The sequence below is a fragment of the Ixodes scapularis genome, unplaced genomic scaffold (assembly GCF_016920785.2).
Source record: "Ixodes scapularis isolate PalLabHiFi unplaced genomic scaffold, ASM1692078v2 PGA_scaffold10__122_contigs__length_95168666, whole genome shotgun sequence".
NCBI classification, from domain to species: Eukaryota; Metazoa; Arthropoda; class Arachnida; order Ixodida; family Ixodidae; genus Ixodes; species Ixodes scapularis.
Genome location: NW_024609836.1, coordinates 6790050 through 6803412, shown reverse-complemented (window position 1 = coordinate 6803412; position 13363 = coordinate 6790050). Strand labels below are relative to the sequence as shown.

General features: G+C 45.3%; 1 protein-coding gene, 1 long non-coding RNA gene and 1 other non-coding gene across 3 annotated transcripts; all 3 read left to right on the top strand.

The window, feature by feature from the left end:
- The first annotated feature begins 394 nt into the window (after positions 1-394).
- On the top strand, positions 395-3087 carry LOC120847777. The gene is made up of 2 exons (XR_005717448.1): positions 395-496; positions 2339-3087. It is a non-coding gene; the product is annotated as an uncharacterized LOC120847777 (long non-coding RNA).
- LOC115314205 lies at positions 1950-2141 on the top strand. The gene has a single exon (XR_003917504.2). It is a non-coding gene; the product is annotated as a U2 spliceosomal RNA (small nuclear RNA).
- Positions 3088-10586: 7499 nt separating the features above from the next.
- On the top strand, positions 10587-12108 carry LOC115314195. Its single transcript, XM_040219647.1, has 3 exons — positions 10587-10626; positions 10719-10867; positions 11704-12108. The coding sequence occupies exons 1-3, from the start codon at positions 10587-10589 to the stop codon at positions 12106-12108; spliced, it is 594 nt and encodes a 197-aa protein (XP_040075581.1).
- Positions 12109-13363: the final 1255 nt, after the last annotated feature.

Sequence of the window (13363 nt, the reverse complement as noted above, 5' to 3'; positions counted from 1 at the left end):
CCGTCCCGAATGCCCGTTCAAGGCTCCCAAGGTCGAACGAAAAGATAAGCCCAAACCCCTCCACAGCGAAACAAAACCCCCCGCGCCTCGCTTCCACGGGAAAAAAAGCAAACCAGCAAACATAAAACAAAAACAGAAAAAAAAAAAGAGAAAGAAGGGAAACGCTGTCAGCGGGACCCCCAACGAAGCGCGCCACAACGCTCACAATCCTGTCTGCCCACCATCCCCACTGTCCCTTGATCAGCGGAACCAATGGCAGAAGGCGACAGACAAGGAACCACGGAACTGCACCCTGCTTTGACTTCCCTTGCCCTTTAACCTCCCTTGCCCAGGCGCCCACGTCTCCGCGTGCTGGCGCTTTTCTTATTCTTTTTCGTTTTTTTTTTTTTGTTAATTCCCGGTTCCGGCCGCCTCCTTGCGGTTGTTTAATGTTTAATCGCCGCCCATACCGTCATTTGTCTTTCTTCGTCAGTTTTGCTGCGTTGCGGAAGCTCGTGTGAGTACCCTTATTTCGTTACGGCTGTAGTGCGTATGATATGCTTTAGATGGCCCCGAACCCAGTGCTGTGTAGATGTTTGCGGCTGTCAAGTGGTTCATGTTGACAAATACGGCTGGGCTCTTTAAGGACCTTATCGTCTCTGTGCTTGAAGACAGGTAGGCCTAATGACAGCCGTTTGTTCTTGTCGCCGTGCCGGTTCGTCAGCCTTCGTTCTTTCATGCACCCGGTAACGTCAACGCCAGCGTTTTTCTTGCCTCACGCACGATTCTACGAGATGTCGGGAGTTTTTGGCGTGGTTTTAGTTTTGGTGCCGTGTCGTGCCGAACTGCCGTTCTTTGTATGCACGCTCGTGTTCGGGAACCGTCGCTTCATTCGTTTGTAAGTCCTTAGTCGCCTAGAGTGCGTGTTCGTTTAGCTTCCTTCACGTTTGGGCTGAAGATTAGTTGTGTTTTTCTACATGCGACATTTCATTTTGTGCGATTTAAAGCGTTTTAAAAGGCGGGCAGCCTTTTCAAACGACTAGGAACGGGGGACTAGGGCCATCTAGTGAATGAACGGTGAACTAAAGCGCCGCAACGACGCTGGCGCCATCTCGTTTAAGCCAGTCACAACTGCCTTGAATAGGCGTGGTCCGCGCCTTTCCCTGCGTCGTCTTCACGAACATCCCCAAGAATTTTTTTCGATCAAGCTCCGAATTTTTCATTGATTTCTCAGTTGCTCTACCGACGCTTTGATGTTCTCAAACTAAGTGCACATATTTTGCCACATGTCTATTGCACGAAAGTCTTCGAACGGTGCTCACCTGTACGAATTATAATGAAATGTTATAAACGGTGCTTGAACGTTGGGCGTCTGCCTTCTATTGGGCAGAAGCTTTCTATTAAACACCGACATCCTCACTTCATTAAATATTCGCGTGTTTTGCTCTTGATGTATGTTTCTAAATCTTTCCTCAAGTATTGGTATTCGGCGGTTCTGCTCTCGGGTTGTGAACGACCGTCCGCTATTTTTTATAGCAGACGCTGTTTCGCCGGAAGCTCTTTGAAACATCCGGATTTCGAACTTGTTTGAATGCACGTTGCATTTGATTTTTATCGTGCTTCATATGTCATTCTGATTTGTTTTGCTCGCAGTTTTATGTGGATTTTCTGCAATTTGCGGTACACCTTTTGAGTTTGTTGGCAAGTCGAGAGATGGCGACGAGGTCTCTTGTGCGTCGTTGACGGCGTTTCTATAGGGCATATTTGTATTAATTTGGCTTTAATGAGGACATTTCAAGATCATATATCGTCGGAGAGTTGTATTTGATTCGATGTAACATCGGAAAAGCGTACCGGTGTCCACTCTGGCGCTGGGAAGCCATGCGCGTTTGGTTACCTCTCGGCGGGGTGGTATGTGCTCTTGGGGTTCAAGTCCCAAATGGCTTGAAATTAAAAGACAATTGGGAGTTATCGCTTCTCGGCCTTTTGGCTAAGATCAAAGTGTAGTATCTGTTCTTATCAGCTTAATATCTGATACGGGTCCTATTTGGACCCAAGATATTAATCTTATTTTTGGAATGCGGCGTAGTGCTTGAGGTTTACCTCACCTATGCCACGGGTTGGCCCGGTATTGCACTGCCTCCGGGATCGGCCCACCCCCCTCACGGGGGGATATGAATGAATCCAAAGAAAGAATTGCAATTCTAATATTTCAATGGTGTCTTTCGAAGGTACCCCTTTGTGCTGGGTAAATTTTGTGCCACTGAGATCAGTGCGACGCCAGTGATATGTTGTGATAAAGTGTGGCGCGATTGAAATGTTGGAGTCTTATTCCGTGCTATTTGCTCATTCTGAACAGGATGCTAATTCCAAGGATGCATTCTAACTGAAGAGATGTCCTCGAAGCTGTTCTGGGGATTAATCTCTGTGACCTGTGGCAAGCCATAACTCCATCATCAGCAGAATTGTGCGGATGATATGCTGTGCCATTAACACTGTGTCAAGGCCCCATTTGCAGTGTTGGAGTAGGTGCTCCTGTCAACTGACCGTGAGGTGCCAGCACTGACAACAACGGCAGACACAGCGTGCCTTCCAATGCCTTCTTAGTGTTGAAAGCTGCATGAACCTGTGAAGTGCCAGCATCGACAACACTAAAGTAGCAGCGTGCCTTTGAACTCTTTGCCACAATTTTAAAAGTGGTGCCCCTGTGAGGTGTCAGTGTTGGTGACAAGAGCAACAGCAGTGTGCCTTTCAATGCGTGTTGCAAGTTAGCTCACCTGCAGCCAGCTAGACCACCTGACTTGCCAAAACTTGCGGACGGTGATGCCTTTTTTCTCAAAGCTGTTTTCAACATCCATGTCAGCCACCATCACATGCTAGCTGTTTGGAGGGAGTCACGGATCATCCTCCTCAACAAGAACGACCAACCAGCAAGATCTGTGATCTAGTGCTCTGTGGCTTTTAGCTGCATAATTGCAAACCTGTACGTAGAGTAATTCCCATCTTTGCTTCAGTAGTGGGTGTGTAAGCACTCTATACTATCACAGTGTAAGAAGGGCTTCCTGCATTATAGTGGTGCATTAAAACACAACTTCGTGTTGCACGAGAGGTGGTGTGGACCTATGGGAAACAAGCATGCTTTGCTAAAACACTCCTGTTAAGTTTGTAGAAATCCTGCTTATTAGTTATGGTGATTTTTGTTAGGAAAGTTTATCTTCCCAAAGTTGCGTCGGCATTGTTTCTTTTTAGCTTTCTCTGTTTGTGTTGGCGGGGCCAGAGCGGCCGCAGTGCGGGAGCGGTTCCCCTTGCGGTCGTTAAGAAGCGTCTCGGGTTTCGGGAGTCCGCTCGGACCGGGACCGGGAGAGCCCCCGCCTGGAGAAGCGTGTAGCTTTTAGCCGAATGTGCCTGTAAATAGAGGGTTTTGCCGCTTAGTATCAAATTGTCGCTTTTTACCTGATGTAATAATTTAGCTGTTGGCGCCAGCCCGTCTGCGTAAAATGCAGGGGTTGACTCTAGAAAGAATTTGGATTTGGCGGTTAGAGTGCCAGACTGACAGCTCGCCGACCATTGGAGAACAGTGTACCACGTGGTAGTGGTGAAATTTGAAGGGATTGGTCGGTCCCTGAGGGGAAAGGAGGCCCCTACGAGTCTGAAAAAGGGTCCCCGAGAGGATTCTAGAGGATTGGCTTCCATTCGATTTTGGGAGACTGGGAACAAAAGTATGGGGTTTAATTTTGGCATTTTAACTCACTGTTGAGTTGTTTTGTTTCATAATAAACGTGGCCACACTGGCCATTGTAAAGTCAACCAACGTCGCAATGTGTTCAGCGGGATCTAACAACTTTTAGTTTAGTATTATTTTTATCATCAACTTCCCGGGGCTGTCATCGGGCGATCACCGTCATCGGTCGTCACCATCCGAACCAGGACGCGCCTGCCCCCATACCACCAGGTCCAGGCCCCAGCACAGAAAGTTTACTCCCATTAGCTTCAACCAAGCTCGGACACTTTGTTCTTTTAATAAAAAAAAACCACAGCATTGACGAGTGGTGAATGCCATCTGGGCCTTGACACGGTCGAGGTTGCTCAAATTATTGGCGAAATATTCAATTTGACATGTTCTTTTTTTTGGTAAGCATGCATTGTCTGCAGCAAAAATTTTCCTGCCGACCTTTTTAGGGGCGCCCTATCTCTGCAAATTTTTTCTGAAGTGTAATTGAATCGACCTTCAGTTGAGATACTTGCAAAAAGTGATGGGCCACTTTTCATTTCTACTTGACAAATATTTAGGCGTGCTATCAATCTCTACAGTTACCATCGATATAAAGGAGAATATGCGATCGATCGGTGCTGCAGTGGTGCTACTGTAATTCGTTGCGTATGCAGGGTGGAAGAAATGTGCTCCTGCAAAAGTTGGGCATCTACTTACAAAGGCTTGGCAGGGCCAATCATTTGTTGCTCACATGCAAGCCACATGTTGGATGGCCGCTGTATACATTGGCCCACCACAATGCGCCCAGATTCCAGAACCTTATTGCAATGGGAGCAACAATTTGTCGCAAGGCAATCACTCCAAAAAAATAATGTTCCCTCTGTTTTCACGGTTTGCACATCAATAACTGGTGCAAATCTGCTCTCTTGGGAGTAATCTACAGTAGAATTTGCATTGAGTATACTGATGACCTCGCCTCGCTGTATACGCAAAGCAACATTGTGGTGGCTCTGTCGTCTCCACCAGTTGGCAGCTGTACAGATTGAACCATTGTTTAATTAGAGAGGAAATGTCCACTTTGACCCATTGTTCCCAGCTGTATGAAAATATCAAGACTTCACCGATCTGCTTGCCTGCCCCTTTGCCAAGAAAGTTTCGCAAGTCACTGGGAATAGCGAAATATGCTTCAAACTTGTTTTGCATACCATTAAAGCCACGAATTTCCTTTTAATTCACTTCAGATGTATGTCGCAGCAGGTAATCTTTGCCTGGTAATAAGTATATGGACATGCTTTTAAGCTGCTATATAAGTATGTGCTGCACAAATTATTACCTGCAAGTCGACCTAAAGCATGGAGCTATACTAGCCAAAGGTTGACACCTTTGGTTAGTATAGCTCCATGCTTTAGGTCTTTATTAGAACGGTTTAGACCAGAATAAAAATAAAATTGGAGTATCCTTATTCAGTGGGAAGTTAGTCTGTCTTAGTAGGCGTCTGGTGTCTCGGCTGTAGATGAGCAATTTAGCCAGTGCGGTAACGTGCACCACGCAGTAGTGATTCACGACCGTACGCCGGTACGATGCTCATCCAAATCGAAAAGGGCAGGGGGAGGGGGGGGGGGGGGGGGGGGGGAATTGAATCCTGCTTTCTGCAGAGTGAGCTTTCGCTCCACGTCCTCCCAGCTGGTGTGCGCGAATCCCGTGGAAAAGCTCACCGTGAAGAACTCGTCGCAGAACCGGCGGATGCGGAGAAAAGCTCACCGATTTTTTTTTTCTGGCTGTCGGATCATGGGTAACATACGTCAATTTATTATCATTAAAATTGTTCAGTTTCGTAAAAGGAAAATGTTATTTTTGTAATACTTGTTAAGCTTATTGGGCATATTGCTCCCAAATGAATGATTACGGGCGACTGTTTTCCGTGGTTTGCTCTACACGAAACGAAAGCCTAACTGAAAACTTCATAAACTTGAACAGGAAAAAGTTAAAAAACTTAATAATGTCTGTTTAAAATCTAAAAAAAGCAAAACTATAAATGCCGAAAACCCGAAAGTGCGTGCGCAACAACACGGTGCCTGAAATTCTCTTTGGAGCTTTTGTTAACCTTTGAAAACGGGATAGAACGGTCAGTATGCACGTTTTCTAGCCGTTCGTGCTGGTTTTTTCACGCGTTGCCTTCGTGTGATAGTGCCCTGCTGAAGCGAACCACTCGTGACCTTCATAGCTGATCAGTCACCGTTCTGTAAGGTAGCGAATTAGGCGAGTTGGTAAACGTTATACTGGTTATACATCATGAAAACAGTTCAAATGACGAGGGCGAATTAAAGACAAGAAACGCGCCAGGACGAAGCTGTTCTCGCAACTAAAGTTTTATTAGTGAAAGAAAAAAGAAAACGACCTAGCCGACACTGATCACATCAACAAACACCTACTCGTCTATCAGGCACCACACAATCTTCGGAGCTGAAACTGTTCTCACGGGTCCATATCACAAGAGCGAATGACATTTTAGCGAACGGCGACATTTGAGCGAATGGTCGTTTTACGCGCGTTAACCCATCCGTCGCGCTGCGCTTTACGCCGCTTCGCGGCGACAGTCTGCGGCAACTCATTACAAAAATATGAACTCACTTGGCCCACCCGAAAACGCCGCTTCGCGGCGTATGACTATTCGCTAAAGTGTCGTTCGATGAAACGTGGGCGTTCGCTAAAACGTCATTCGTTCAAGTGAGTGCCTCCCGTTCTCACACCGCTATTTATATTAGCTTGCGAAAAACGAACCTCTTTATCTGACAGAGCTACCGACGGCGCACTGTCAAGCTGTCAATAAATTGTTTTCTTTTTTAAGGGTGCCCCATGCTTTGACTTCATACTTGCGGCGTGATTAATAGACAGAATGGGTGATTACTAATTCCCGAGGAATTAGTAAATATGCCGAATAAACTTCAAGAATAAATAAAAAAAAAAAAAAAAAAAAAATTATCTTTTTGAATTGCCACGTGTGGTTTTTAGCTTAGCACAATCCGCTAAGCTAAGAAAAATAAAAATTTCGGTGAGCTTTTTGCCGCATCTGCCGGTTTTGCGGTGAGGCTTTCTCCGGTGACCTTTTATCTGGTGAACTAACGACAGTTTCCCTGCGACGTTACAGCAAGCTCTCCCGGTTTGTCTGCAAAATGAGTCCCATGCATTCAAAATCGAAGTTTACCCGGCCTCTGTACCGAAAAAATACGCATACAAAGAAAAGGACACGTCGAAATAAACGCGTCTGAAGAAACTCTTCTGGAAATTAAAATGATGAAGATGCCTCATTGAACGCAGTATTGTTTCTATACATAAAAGAGAGATGGCGGAGATTACCGCCCGATCAATTCACCGGTGGAGTATATCCATGCCTTCACAATTCCAAACAGATAGAGATATGCTCATTCCAGAAGGTGCTGCCATCTATCGAGGGGGCTTGAAGTTTTAATTTTGAAAGGGTAGCCGAATAAATTGTTTCGAGCTCCGCTTTTTGAATCTGACGTTTACTTGCGCTACCTAGTCAAATTTATAAAATTGAAGACATCTTTCTTTTGCCTTTCCTCCGCTCTTTATGTGAGTCGAGCAAAGAACAACCCGTGTTCGCAATACCGCATCGAGGTCACGAATCCGTCAGTAGTGAAGTTCTTACGAATAAATTGCCCGAACGTAGATTTCTCATTAGTTGATAGCGCTTGTGTACAAAAAGGCTGAGACGCTACGTCGATCATTTGCCAAGAAGGCTCCCGCTCAAACAAGGGTCCCCTTTTGGCAACATCAGACCCCGGGGCCCGATGAAAGCGGAACCTTTGTTTGAAAATTCGCGCCATAAAGAAAATACAAGTACCGGGAGGTGCTGCCATCTAGTGGGTACATTTGAAGTTAGTCTCTCTTGGCTTGGCCTGTGAGATCCTAAAGCGCGCGAACCGAGCGAACGGCGCGAACGCTTCTCCGGCCGTCCCATTGTGCGGAGAGGGCGTAATCGGAAAAAGAGAAGGAGGCGGTGTCTATCCGCGGGGAGGGGCTCCCAACCCAGTCATCGACAGCATGGCGCGAGGCAGAAGAGTTCAAGAACAAGTCTTGTTACGTCGAGTTACTGCAACTTATACTTACATATTTTTGTGCATTGTGGTTGAACGGTGAACAGCTGCTCTGAGGACGTAGATAGACAATTTTTGATGCTAATTTAATTATTTAATTTGAGATATTCATCGGACATGTTGCGGCTAGCGCCACAAGCGCGCCTTTTGATGTATTTCATTGCAGTCTTAGCACGTATAAAATTTCAGAAAAAAATTAGCTCCGTACATAAAGAGTTCGGATTTCCCTAAATAAAAATAATCATGCTGAATTTTTTTTAAAATCTTCGCACGTTGTTTGGCGCAGCCTCTAGAGCCTGAGCACGAGGTTTGATACTATATAGCGAAGTCTGTGTTGTCCTTTTAATAGTTTTAATATTCATTACGCCATTTTTGCGGGTCGTATTGCGGTGTTTGCTTCTACTAGAAGTACCTTTAAGCCGGGGTCACACTGCTTATACATTATACACAAGGCAGTCTGCAGATATCAGTCACCACGATATCCATGGTTCAAATGCCGCGTGCCGAGTGTCTCCTTGAACTCGTTGCCTTGCGGCATTTAAAGCTCAAATCTCGTGGTGACTCGAGTTTGAATCTGTTTGCGGACTGTCTTCTGTATGATGTACAAGCAGTGTGACCTTGGCTTTGGGGGAAAACTTATGGCGATCAGGTAGAACCAGCTCGCAATGATTTTGACATTTTTGTTTTTATAAACTTCGTGATAATTGTAGGCACTAAGGTTGGGCGTTATCTTGGAAACATCATGTGACACCATGAGGTCAAGTGAAATTGCGACGTCACAAGACATTAGGAAGTCACGTGACTCTGACGTCACAATGTCAAGTGACAACACGGAGAGTCCATAGCAGCTACCCCTGTAAAAACGCACACGTCAGATTTGCTTTGTAGAAAGCTGCTTAGGAGGATGAAGGAAAAGCGGTTCGGCAGTCTCACCAAAGCCACCTTTTCTTTTTTTTTTTCTCACCCCCCCCCCCCCTGCCCATATTAAATGACATTCGAGCTCAACTGAATTCTCCCAAACTCATTTACGGCTTGTAAATGTGTAGTCTGGTCAACAGCGGTCAGCACAAGTTCCGCGAATTGAAATAAAACATGATAAATAATATAAATACAATTGAAAACAATGCTTGTAGCAATTATTTTTAGAAAAAAAAAGCTTATAACGTGTATATCTGGCACACCTTTTCCGATATATTTGTTTAATATATTCGCGGTCTCAGTTGCCCACTATGAGCCTAAACTATCCGTTGTCTGCTCGCTCGTTTACCTAGGTTGTTTAGCATTCCCATCCATTTTGCCATTTATCCTTCTCATCTTCTATTTCTTTTATAAATATTTTATCATCGTTTCATAGTCTTTTATTCTTCCGTTGTATATATATATAATCTTTTTGTTGTACGTATATATTTTATTGTGTTTTAAGTCGTTTTAAGAACGCGCGCGAAGTGTACACCATGACGAACGGAGCGGGACCTTCGGCCGCAAAGAAGAGGGAACCGCGCTTCGTGTGGACTTCCCAGGAGACCTGGACGTTGATCCGGCTCTGGGAGGGCAGGATGGAAGACCTCGGACGCGCCAAGCGTAACGGAGGCGTTTACGGGAAGATTGCCGAGGAGCTGCTCCCTTACGGTATCGTCAGGACCAAGGACCAGGTCCACCACAAGATAGAAAATCTGACCAACACCTACCGCTAAGATTATTGTAAAGTTGCATGCACCCTGAGAGTAGTATGAGTCAGGGCGGAAAATAAAAACTCAGATGACTTAAACCGCGGGTTAAATCATGATTTCAATCGTGATGTAAATATGCCAGTTGAAAATTCCCATTAAATCTAATCGGAATTCCAATTGATTTTAACTGGAAGCACACTGGCCAATGGGCCTCACAAATTGGAATTATTTTTCCAGTTGGAAGTTGAATCTGTTGCAAATGGTTCCCATAGGCAGTGACCAATTGGTTGTCCAAAAACCCAATTGGTACCAATAAGAAAATTCCGACTTCCGAAATTTTCAACCGGGATTAGACCGATCTTACTCTGATGATTTAAACCAACCCTTTTCCGCGAAGAAATATCTCCCAAAAATTCTTTTATTTACTCTCTACTGTTTATATGCAATTGTATTTAAATCAAAACATGAAGCAAGAACGACTTAGAGCAGGCTGAACATGACCACGGTGCTCTTGTGAAAAAATCGGAGCGCTGGGCTTGAGTTCTACTTTCCACTTCGTTAGTCAGTTACGGAACGAACGACCTATGGCAAGAAAATTTCAGAATGCGGAAGAAAGGAAACTAAAACTAAAATAGTAATGTCTTATTGCAAGCATGACAACGCGAAAGAAAAATAAGAAGGCTTTTTCACTAGCTAGACAAAGATCAACTTTTGTTTCTTCTACGGTGCAGTTTACATAAATTAAAAGTTGTTAATCCATGAGTAATTGAAGGTTAGGGTAATTTTCTGTACTGTTTTGAGTGATCGGACAGAGTGACCAATGAATCTACCATGTTTAAAATATATATCTAGTGATACAGAATAACTATTTGCGAGCTTCAGTCACTTAAATAAAATTAATTTAATTCCAATCCAAGAAATCTTTTTTTTTCACCTTGGCACGAATTAACATACTTAAAGCAAGTGGCAGGATGGAGGACTACTATATCTGATTAAATGTCAGTTTATAGGTCCCTTAATCTGATGTGGGACTATCTCATATCATTCAAATGCTAAATTGCCACTGCTTCTGGTTATGTATGTAAGCACAATATAGCCAACAGCATAATGTGTTTACCCCTTTATTTTGAGAATGCTCCGGACAATTGTTTGTTATACAGGGCGTTTTTGCACATACATCAATAGCTTTGCCATAAAGTTGCCACTCACTGCAATTTCATTTTTCAGAAAACATCTGAGGGAGGGGACCACCACGGGGCCCGGCGCAGTATTTAAAGTGGCCCTTCTTCTGGGACCTGAACCGACTATTGGGGTCCCTCCCCCTGAATGACACGGCCCTCGTAGATGAGAGCTTGGCTTCCAACCATGCCACACCGGCAGTAGTGGAGGTAGGTTGGGTGGTTTCTCTCAGAAAAGTTTCTGCATTTTTGAATAACAAATCATTTCAATGTAAAAGTGGCAGCCAGTGTCAAATGCATGAAATTGTTTTTGAAAATTGCCCAACGAGCAGAGTCCACCGAGCTAATCGCAGTGCTCCTCTGCTTTGGCTGTTTTTTCGACAAGCCGTTGCAAAGCGACAAAACTTTGCACGCGTGTGACAGTGCAATGCGGTAAAGCTTGATACGAGAGCATCAGCTCAAGTGGAGCAATGTGGCTGCTTTAAAAATTCAGGGTTCTGCCAAACTATGGCTATACTGTAGAAAAGGTGCGTACTATAGATAAAGCGCCTACCCTACCTTGCGCCCTTCCTGTCCTTCTGCTCTCGAACGTAACAACTGTCCTTCCTGATGTTTTTGCGAATATCTTCAACTGTTTTGTGGGCGCCTGCTCAATATTTTACTCTACACTCCTTTTCATGCACAGTGTACAATGCTGTCAAAGGTACTGGCACGAAACCTTGGCTATATCGAATATTTAATTTGCACGAAAGCATGTCCAAATGAATCGCTAATAGAAGTCCCGTGCTTGTGCCAGTATCTTTGAGAGCGTTGAATGCTGTCTCTTAAACGGAGTATGGAGCTATAGCACTTTTGCACACTAATGTATAAAACTATGGTAGCAATACCTAGCATCGTGATTCTCAACTACAAAGCATTCATACACAGGGTTGGAGTTCCGTTACTCTTGAGTACCCCTTGAATAATGGCTTTGGGTGGCACCTAACAGCTTGGTGCAGTCTCTTGTAGCTTGACAGGAAAAACCACTTGCGTGGTACTCCTCTCAGTTGCTCTCAGACATGCAGGAGAGAAGCATGGTTGACACGGACTGCTTCGAGGAGCCCGTCGAGGAACCAAGAGAGGAGCTGCGCGGCGAGGAAAGCCAAGTCACCAGCACCCCCGCCACTACAAGTGTCAGCAGGCCGGGGCCCAGCAGTGTCAATGGCACAAGGAACGTGCCGCCGAGGCCACAAAAAAGGAAGAAGCCGCAAGCTCCGAGCACCGCATACATCAAAACGGTGATCGATGAACAGAGGCTGCTCAGGCAGAGTTTTGAGGCTTCGAGAGGGAGAGAGTTCGCCCTACGCGAGCGGGTAATCGTCCTGCAGGAAACCGCCATCAAGGTGCAGCAGGAGCTTGCGACTGCGTTGATGGCCTTCATGAATCAAAATGACACAGGAACTGCCATGTAAGCTGTCCCGGTGTGCATTTATGTTACATTGAAGAGTAGCTGCCTCGGTGGCTCCAGAACAGAACGTTTGCCTACGGATCCCCAGTTGGCGGGATCCAATCCTTTCCGTGGTGCCTGCAATCTGCATTTTACTTTTTTTTTGTTTACAAGTCACGTGAACAGAAGGTACCAGAGTTAGCAGAAACCAAGAACCATAAAACTAAATATTTTATAAAGCACGACTTCAATGCACGAAGCCTCAAGACATTCGGGCTGATAAAACAATGATGCATAAGTAGAAACGCGGAACACCTTGATGGATAGAGGATAAACACTGGAAAGCTGCTAAACCATAAATTACTCCCCATCTTAACCTTATCTAACCAAAAAAAATCTCACGTGATTCGTTCGCTGGTGTCGAATTCTAAGGTTTCCGAAGTTCGGTCATAAAAGAAAGTCAAGGAAGGGAACGATGAAAAATGGTTGATACACTCGCATATTGCACTTGGCTCTCGTCCTGGCGCAGCAGGTCGCACACTCGCGCCCCTATCTCGCGCGGTTCTCAAACTGCCGATGACAACTTCAGTACTCGAACCTTGAACCGCAAATCCCGCGCCTTTAGGCGCCAATATCCACTTTGCTAAGACCTTTCCAACCATCCGAGGAGCCAATCAGATATCGCTCTTTTTAGACCAATGGGAGCCACGCGGTACAAAACAAACATATACGGTACGAAATCCAATTAAGAAAGGACACGTGCACGGCCCCCCGTTAACTCCCAAAAACCTTCGCCCTAACTGTCGACCGTCAGCCGGACACCGCGTCCAGGAAAACCCCTCGTCGGGGTGCAAGAACAGTACCGACGCTTCTTCTCGAAATAAAAAAAAAAAATGCTACAAAACATTGAGGGGCCCCGCTGTGCTCGAGCGAGGCACAGCGCATGGTACGCACCCAGAGCGGGGGTCGTCGAGAAACAATTAAGACGGGGGACACGGGGGCCGCTCCGTGGCGACGACCACCCCGCCCTGGTGACTCCGCGCATAGGGCACTCGCGAAGCGATGAAAGAGTAGAAATAAAGAAATATATTTTCTTTCCTGAGTAACGCTTCGCAGCGCAGCCTACATCACAATTTATTTAACAAATGAGATATGCGGCCGATTATAGTATATATACACAGGTTTTTTTTTTTTTTTTAAGCTTAACAGATTTGTTTAAAAAAAGCCGTGAAAGCTACACTTATGCCGCTTGTATAGGTGAGTTATACGGCCAGGGGGAC